Genomic DNA, 8,993 nt, shown 5'->3' on the forward strand with positions numbered 1-8,993 from the left:
GTGTAGTAAGGACTTGATGTTGACTTGTTATGCCCTAGAGAATCCAGATTAATCTCTTGACTTCATTAGTAACATCAGCTTGATAGATGCTTTTTGTTCCGAGCACTCTCTTAAAAGTTCTGTGACTTGTTCCTTAGTGCCAGACTGCCCACAGCCTTCGAGCTTGGCTGTGACACAGTCGTTTGGGACCCCTGAGACTATAGACGCATCAGAATGCTCATCTATCTTTGGGTAATCAGGGAATGATTGATTCTCCTGGGAATAATTTGTGTCACCTGTCTTTTAGGCCCTACTTGGGCAGCAGTTCTTGAATTATAGCTCTGAAAATCCCACCATCCTCTTTTCCCCTAGGAAACCTATCTGGTTAATCCAAGATATTGATTACTCATTCATTTAATGGATATTAGTGGAATGCTCATTATGCGCCAGGTGCCGGGGATGCAGCAGTGAATGAGGCAGATAAGGTCTTTGATCTCATGGAGAGTGGTCCATGAGAGTCAAATTGTAAACAAGTTCACAAAGAAATAGTCTGGGATTGTGATAGCTCACTAGGAAGGAGACAGTCAGGGTGCCAGGGTAGGGAACGCTTAAGTAGGGTAGGAGTGGTTGGGAGGCCCTCCCTGATGAGGTGACGTCCGCACGACCTGAATGTGCGAGGAACCTCCCAGGCAGAGAGCCTGTGGAGGAGGGTGGTCTAGGCAGTTGGGGTCACAGCTACGGGGGTCCAGAAGTGGAAAGAGCCCACCTGTTCACGGAGGAGGAAGGAGGCCAATAGGGCTGGAGTAGAATGAGCACAGCGGGGATGACACCATAGTCAGGTGGACTAGATCCTCAGGGGCTCCCAGGCCTTGGAGCGGAGTTTGTGTTTCTAGCGCACTGGGAAGCCTTGAAGGGTCTGCGCAGAGGAAGGATGTCAGGAGGAGGATGTGAACCTGGGCTGAATTCTGTCCGTATCTAAGGTGGACAAAGAAACAGCAGGGCCATCAAGCCCCATTTGACTTGGGAAGACAGTGACTGATTGCCTGACAGAGGACCTCACCTTAAGTCTGGGAAATTTTCCTAACTGGTATTTTTTTCTTCTTCCCTTACAGGCAGAGATAATGCACCTGACCGACTCTACCGTACGTCGCCAGCTCTTTCTTGATGTGCTCGATGGAACCAAAGCGTTAGTAAGTGTGTCTGGGAGATTTCACATTCCTCCCAGGGAGAAGGTCTCCGAGGTCAGAGCAGCTCGCGAGTCTGCAGCCACACAAACGATCAGGTCAAAGGGCTCAGTTGGCTTGGGAGGCCTGAGGCTACAGTGGGGAGGCAGAGTTCTCCTGGCCTCTCCCCCGTGACCCAGCCCTGTGAGCTCGCTGCTGGGAAGGAAAGGCCTGAGGCCGAAGGTGCCTGTGAATGGAGCTCAAATCTTCCGGCCACATCGGCTCACAGGAACCCTGACTTCTAACTGTGCTGTCTCCCCTCAGCTCCTAGTCCCCACCTCTGTGAACTGCCTCCGCCTCGGCTCCATGATGTGCACTCTGCTGCTTATCCTCCTCCGGCAGTGGAAGAGGTGAGCCCCGTGCCAGGAGGGGTGGCCTGGCCATCTTCTGCTGACCCTCGCCTTCCTGAAGGGGAGGAAGTGGGTGTGAAATGGGCTGGCTTTCCATCCTAGGGAACGGGACTGAAGGCAGACACCTGATGTGCGGCGCACTGCCCCATGGGCGTCCTGAGAGGGAGCATGGGGAGTTTGTGGCCTTTTTCTGAGGTGTGTCCTCCCCTCCCCCTCCTCTTCATATTGTTTCTAGAGAGTTAGGTTCTGTGGATGATATCCTTGGACCCTTGACAGAGATCCTGGAGGGAGTGCTGCAGGCAGACCAGCAACTCATGGAGAAGACCAAGGCCAAGGTGTTCTCAGCATTCATCACGGTGCTGCAGATGAAGGAGATGAGAGGTGAGGGGCAGAGAGGAGCTGGGGGCACAGTGATCGCCCAGCCCCTGCTGCTAGCCGGCCTGGGCAGGGCTTCCTCTAGAGCCAGATGTTTCTCCTGTGAGGATTGAGTTTTCAGTCTTGAAACTGTCATCTTCAGGAAGACTCTTTTTCTTCTCCCTACCTATGGGACAGGCACACTCCTTCCTAGCACTCTACACTCCCTGCCGCCTGCCTGGGACGGAGCCGGCAGTGAGCATGACAGTGTCCCCTCCCTGTCTGCTTTGCAGTGAGTGACATCCCCCAGTACTCCCAGCTGGTGCTGAACGTCTGTGAGACCCTCCAAGAAGAGGTGATTGCACTCTTCGACCAGACCCGCCACAGTCTGGCGTCAGGCAGTGCCACAGAGGATAAGGACAGCATGGAGACTGACGACTGCTCCCGGCCCCGGCACAAGGACCAGCGTGACGGGGTGAGGGAGCTCCCTGGGAAATGGTCTATCTTTCCCACATGCATCCACAGATGAGAACCACTGCCTGCTCTGTGCCAGGCCTTAGGGTGGTTAATGAACAGGACGTAATCACAGCGCTTATGGAGGTCACAGCCTGATGGAGAAAGTTAACAAATCAGACTATGCAGAGAAGCGATGAAATTCCACTGTGGCAAGTCTTTTTTTTTTCTTTTAAATTAATAGACTTAATTTTTTTAGATCAGTTTCAGGATCATAGCAGAATTGAGCAGACAATGCAGAGAGTTTGCACATAGCCCTCCTCACCCACACATATATACTCCCCTACCCTCAACATCCCTCATCAGTGTGGCATATTTGGTACAACTAATATGGACACATTATTTATTATCAACCGAAGTCCATAGTTTACATTAGGGTTCACTCTTGATGTTGTACATTCTGTGGGTTTTGATAAATGCATAATGACATGTAGCCACCACTGTAGTATCATACAGAATAATTTCATTGCCCTTAAAATCCCTGTGCTCCATCTATTCATTCCTCCCTCCCTCCCTTTCCCCAAACCCCTGGAAACCACGATCTTTTTATTGTTCCTGTAGCTGTGCCTTTTCCAGGATGTCATTTGGTTGGAATTGTTCAGTTTGTAATCTTTTCAGACTGGCTTCTTTCATTTAGTAATAATATATGTTTCAAGTTTCTTCCATGTCTTCATGGCTTGATAGCTCATTTTTTTTTTTACTGCACATGTGTTTTTAAATTTACATGTATGTACTGTTTATTGTTTCTAAGAACATTTAGAGCTTTAGCTTTTTAAATTTACATAGTTATCAAAGGAATAAAGCCAACCACAAAATAAGAATTAATTAAAAAAGATACATATACCCTGCTGTTAACAGCAACATTATTTATAATTGCCAAGATTCAGAAGCATCCTAAGTGCACATCAATGGTTGAATAGATAATGAAGATGCAGCATGTATATATGTACTGGAATACAACTCATCCATAAGAAAGAAGGCTATTTTGCCATTTGTGGCCCTTCATTCACTTTTTTTTTTTCACTTCAAAAGCCAGAATTTTATAACTGGCATAAATATTTCCATTACATCAAAAACAACAAAATACCCAGAAATAAACCTAACCAAGGAGGTTACCTATACTCCGAAATCCGAAATGACACAAAGAAATGGAGAGATTTCTTGTGCTCTTGGATTGGAAGTATCAACACTATCAAAGTGGCCGCACTACCCATAGCAGTCCCACTGTGGCAAGTCTTGCAGGGGAGAAACACAGGGAGAACGTGCAGTGTGAGGTTCTTATCTAATCTGGGGATTCAGAGTGAAAGCGCCCTTTCGGCTTGGTATTGGTAGAGTCGGGCGGGGAGAACAGTGAGTGCTGAGCTGTGGGTGAGAGTCACCTGGTGTCAGCCAGGCCGGGGTGAGGCCTGAGAGCTGGGGGCTAGACAGCCAGCAGACTTGTCAGGGTCTTTGGTTGGGATCCTCAGTGAATCAGGAAACAATTTTTAAGGATTTTAAGCAAGGAAGAGAAATCAGATTCGTACTCTAGAAAGAGTATACTGGATATAGTGTAGAGAAGTGTTTTTCAAACTCTGGGTCAGGACCTACTGATGTGTCTTGAAATGATCTCAATTGGTTACAACCAGCTTTTTTTTTTTTTAAATGAAGTAGAATAAAGTGTAAAAGAAAGTATCAGCATGTTTTGTAGGAAGTAAGGGTAGTTCCTGTTTCATGAAAATATATAAATACGTGTATACTGGAGTACAGCATAAGTATGTATTACTCTGGGCAGTCATGGTCAAAGATAAGTTTGAAATGCCCCTGGCATGAAGAATTGAGTAGGGAGCATCCAGAGAGGGTGGAAGGACTGTTGAGGAGGTGATTGCAGTAGTGCAGCAGGAGGGGAGGTCACTAGGGCTCCATGCGGTGGCAGGGTTGGAAGTGGCACTGACAGGGCTTGATGGCAGTTTGGGTGGTGTTGGGGGGCGGTGGTCAGGGTCGCCAGAGGCAGAGCAGAGCAGGACTGTCTCAGCCCGCTCACTTGGAGGCTGGGTGAGGTCTGTCCTCTTCCTCTCCTCCTCCCCCTACACTGCGTCCTTCCCTTTTACCCATCTTTGCCCCTGGGCCCCAGCAGGTGTGTGTCCTGGGCCTGCACCTGGCCAAGGAGCTGTGTGAGGTGGATGAGGATGGTGACTCATGGCTGCAGGTGACCCGCAGGCTCCCCATCCTGCCAACCCTCTTCACCACCCTGGAGGTGAGCCTTCGCGTGAAGCAGAACCTGCATTTCACCGAGGCTGCGCTGCACCTGCTCCTCACGCTGGCTCGCACCCAGCAGGTAGGAGGCGAGCCCGAGGGCAGGAGGGGGCATCTTTGCTTGTGCTGGGTGGGTTCTAACACTGCCTGTGGTTCTCTCAGCCCGAGAGCTCCACCTGCCCCGGGGCAGGACGGCTGCGGGGACAGCTTTGATCTCATTCTTTGTTTCTCCCTCCCAGGGAGCCACAGCAGTGGCTGGCGCCGGCATCACCCAGAGCATTTGTTTGCCGCTCCTGAGTGTGTACCAGCTCAGCACCAATGGGACAGTGCAGGTGAGTGCCAGTGTCCTGCCAGTGTCCTCCCCAACCCCCCTTGGTACTTCCACTTGCCCTGGAAGTTGCTCTCTTTAGTGGCCTCGCTCATGCGCTGACGGTACAGAATCCTCCCTGACCCAACACTGACTTCCTGCAAGAGAAGCTCACGGCTAGTCAGTGACAGACCCAAGTCTAGAACCTAGGATGCTTCTGTCTCTGTAGTGCTCTTTCTGCTGTAACTGCTGGCTTCGGCCTCGCTCTGGCCCTGCTGGTGGCCAGCCAGTGGCCATGCCCATTCCAGGAGGTTTTTTCCTCTGAGCAGCTAGGCTGCCTTAGCTGCTGGGCTGCAAGGAGGCCCTGCTATACGTGTTAGCTGGGTTCTTTTGCACGTGTCGTGATCCTGTCTGCTGTTTGTGTCTCAGACACCCAGCACCTCTCGGAAGTCCCTGGACGCCCCCTCTTGGCCGGGGGTCTACCGCCTGTCCATGTCTTTAATGGAACGGCTCCTCAAAACTCTGCGCTACAACTTCCTGATGGAGGCCCTGGACTTCGTGGGTGTTCATCAGGAGCGGACCTTACAGGTGAGGGACTGCCAGCATCTTAGAGTTCGGGGCTCAGGGTTCAAGGGTGTCTGGGCCATTTAGGGCTGAGGCTTGGCGGGGGGGGGTGTTGGTGCTCACATTTCTGAGGTGCTGTAAGCACTGCTGGCTGACAGGCTAAGCGGCGGGCTGCCCTGCTGAGTGAGGGGAAGGGTCTGGGATCAACTCAGACAGAAACCTCTCAGTTGTAACGCCAAGCCACCTGTTGTGCCGCCACCTAAGCGTTTGTCAGCCCAGGACCTGTCCTTCCCCAGGAGGGCAGGAACAGGTATGGCAGGTCCCTGTGTTCCCCCTCCCAGTGCCTCAATGCAGTGAGGACGGTGCAGAGTCTGGCATGCCTGGAGGAGGCGGATCACACCGTGGGCTTCATCCTGCAGCTGTCCAGCTTCCGGAAGGAGTGGCACTTCCACCTGCCTCAGCTCATGAGAGACGTCCAGGTGGGGCCTCAGACACGGTTTCCTAGAGGGTCTGGGGAAATGCTAGGGGACAGAGTGGTGAGTGGATGGCAGGCCTGTTCCTGGGACATGGGCTTTTTGCTTAGGTAGCACGGGGTTCGGTTTCACATTGCTTTCTTTGGAGCCAAGTTTTCCCTCCACAGCATAGGGCAGCCTTGTAGGGTAAGCCCCTGGGCTCTGTCCGACATCCCTTAGAAACAGACAGGCTTGAAGCTGGGAACCAGCCTGAGGTGGGGGCAAGGAAAGAACATGGGCTCTGGAGTCAGGCCGGTCATTTGCCTGTTGAGTGACGTTGGCTAAGTCATTTTACCTCTAAGCCTTTTTCTTCTTTTGTAAAATGGGAACATAATCCTCACTTATTTACGTGGGACCTTATACCATGCCCAGATGTGGCTGGGTCCCCAGGAAACAGTCCCGGCATCTGCTGACCCCGAGTTTGCCAGTGAGCGTGCTTGCTGACAATTCTGAGTTCAGAGAATGTGGGAGCGAGCACTGCTGGGTGCTCAGGGGGCAGGACACACGCGTTGTCAGCATGTAGAGCCCCGCTTGGTTGGAAGATCGTCAGTTGGCTGTGCTGCTGCCACGAGGCTCTCCCTCACCCTCCCCTGGGTTTGCTCCAGGTAAACCTGGGCTACCTGTGCCAGGCCTGCACCTCCCTCCTGCACAGCCGCAAGATGCTGCAGCACTACTTGCAGGTAACAGCCCCTGCCCGCTGCGGCTGCCCGCCCACCTCACCCTGGTTTCTCTGGGCTCCATCCATCTCTTGTCTCTCCCCAGAACAAAAACGGGGAGGGCATCCCTTCAGCTGTTGCCCCCCGAGCTCAGCGGCCACCCACAGCCACCCTGGCTGCCCCCTCCTGCTCCTCCTCCAAGCAGCCCAGTCCAGACACACAGGCTTCAGAGCAGCGAGCCCTGCACACGGTCCAGTACGGCCTCCTCAAGATCCTCAGCAGGACCCTGGCGGCCCTGCGCCACTTCACCCCGGACGTCTGTCAGATCCTGCTGGATCAGGTACCAGCCGCTGTGCCACCAGCCTCCCAGCAGAGCCGCCAAGGCTCTGCTGTGCACGAAGAGCTGCCTGGGGTCCTGCTGGGCCCTACGTCGCTTTTGCTTTGCCTTGCAGTCCCTGGACCTCGCTGAATACAACTTCCTGTTTGCCCTGAACTTCACCACTCCCACCTTTGACTCTGAAGTGGCCCCCTCCTTCGGAACCCTTTTGGCCACAGTGAATGTGGCCCTAAACATGCTTGGAGAGGTAAGTTGTTGTTGTCTGGCCCCTCAACCCATGTTTCCCTCCCAGTTTACCACTTCCTGACCACGACCTTGGGCACATTTATGTAGCCTCTCTGAGCCTGTTTCTCTTCATGCAGTATAATGGTGCTTACCTGTAGGGATTATTGTGAGGGTTAAATGAGGGAACTGATAAAACTGCTTAGCGTAGGATCTGCAAAGTAGGAAGCTCTCAGTATGTTGGAACTGGTGCTGTTACCTTATTTTTTTAACCACTTATTTTTCTTCCTCCAGCTGGACAAAAAAAAGGAGCCGTTCACCCAGGCAGTGGGACTCAGCACACAGGTGGAAGGGACCAGAACACTGAAGTAAGAAAGCCCTCCTTCTGGAATTCGGGTTGGGGTGGTCTTGGGCTGGCAACGCCCCCCCAACTGCCAGCTTGACCCTCTGCAGCCGTATCCAAACCCGCCCTCTGCAGGTCCCTCCTGATGTTCACCATGGAGAACTGCTTTTACCTGCTCATCTCCCAGGCAATGCGTTACCTTAGGGACCCGGCTGTGCACCCTCGGGACAAGCAGCGGATGAAGCAGGAGCTCAGCTCGGAGTTGGTAGGAGGGGCAGAGCCGGGGGCCCTGAGGACAGCCCTGGGGGGTGGGGGCACCAGGCTCATCAGGTGCTGCTTCTCTCGCAGAGCACACTGCTCTCCAGCCTCTCGCGCTACTTCCGCCGAGGAGCCCCCAGCTCTCCTGCTGCTGGCGTCCTCCCCTCACCTCAGGGCAAGTCCTCGTCTCTCTCCAAGGCCAGCCCTGAGAGTCAGGAGCCTCTGATCCAGCTGGTGCAGGCCTTCGTCCGACACGTGCAAAGATAGGATAGCGGTCTGCCGCTCACCTTCCACTGTCCACCAGCCCGCACAGCAGCCCCGGGCAGCGGGGTGCTACAGGCCTGCTGGGCCCCATCTGGGGCAGAGAGTAGCTCCTGTCACTCTCCCAGAGTAGCCACAATTCCCACCGCCCCGGCATTATTTTTGTAATAGATCAAAAGGTCAACAGTAGGGCGGGGAGCCATGAGTCTGCTGCCCTTGCATTGAGAATGCCCCGAAGAGGTGTACTCCTTCCCTTCAGGCGGTCCCCAAAGCACTTGACTCTGGCCCAGGGAGAGACAGGGAGCCAGTCTCGTGCAGCCAGGAGAGGCTGTGTGCACGGGTTTGAGAATCTGTTTTCCATGCTCTGTTCTTGCAGTTTTTGGTAATACTGTGGTCTATTTATACAAATATTAAAATACCGTTTATAGATAGCTGTGTGGGATGTGCTTTCAAAGCCTGAGAGGGACTAGTCAGCTCTCAGCATCGAACTGTCTCCCTCGGCCCGGGGCCTGGAGTGGAGCAGAGGTTTGGGGAAGGCAGGGTGTTTATTGATGGTTGACTCACTAACATCTCTCTGTTAACGTCCCAGGCTCGGGGGCTGCTGGGTGGACACTCACGTTTTCCCTTCCTTGGCCCGCCCAGGCCCTGTCCCCCCACCCCCGCCACACACTTCCATCTACCAGCTGGCTGAGCTTATCGCTGACTGTGCCCTTTCCCGAATCTCCGCTCCTTCTGTTTAGGGCGCTGTGCCTCCCCCTCCCCTACCCTTCAGAAGCCCCAGCTGTGGGCCCACCAGCCTTTAACCTCCTTGCGACCTAATCACAGAGTTCCGAGTCTGGCTACGAGCCTTAATTTAAACCTGGCTTGTAGTCCAAAGCTACC

General features: G+C 53.3%; 1 protein-coding gene across 1 annotated transcript in view; it reads left to right on the forward strand.

The window, feature by feature from the left end:
- Positions 1–8,542, forward strand: part of NUP188 (nucleoporin 188) — a 41,980-nt gene extending 33,438 nt beyond the window's left edge. Inside the window, exons 31-44 of the mRNA XM_074362356.1 lie at positions 1,092–1,169; positions 1,467–1,552; positions 1,788–1,933; positions 2,200–2,381; positions 4,533–4,733; positions 4,891–4,983; positions 5,388–5,546; positions 5,864–6,001; positions 6,640–6,714; positions 6,797–7,030; positions 7,143–7,274; positions 7,544–7,617; positions 7,728–7,857; positions 7,941–8,542. Coding sequence (XP_074218457.1) covers positions 1,092–1,169; positions 1,467–1,552; positions 1,788–1,933; positions 2,200–2,381; positions 4,533–4,733; positions 4,891–4,983; positions 5,388–5,546; positions 5,864–6,001; positions 6,640–6,714; positions 6,797–7,030; positions 7,143–7,274; positions 7,544–7,617; positions 7,728–7,857; positions 7,941–8,117 — 1,905 coding nt within the window. The 3' untranslated portion in view covers positions 8,118–8,542. The remainder of the gene's footprint in view (positions 1–1,091; positions 1,170–1,466; positions 1,553–1,787; positions 1,934–2,199; positions 2,382–4,532; positions 4,734–4,890; positions 4,984–5,387; positions 5,547–5,863; positions 6,002–6,639; positions 6,715–6,796; positions 7,031–7,142; positions 7,275–7,543; positions 7,618–7,727; positions 7,858–7,940) is intronic.
- The last annotated feature ends 451 nt before the right edge of the window (positions 8,543–8,993 follow it).

Source organism: Camelus bactrianus, chromosome 4, assembly GCF_048773025.1.
Source record: "Camelus bactrianus isolate YW-2024 breed Bactrian camel chromosome 4, ASM4877302v1, whole genome shotgun sequence".
NCBI lineage: Eukaryota > Metazoa > Chordata > Mammalia > Artiodactyla > Camelidae > Camelus > Camelus bactrianus.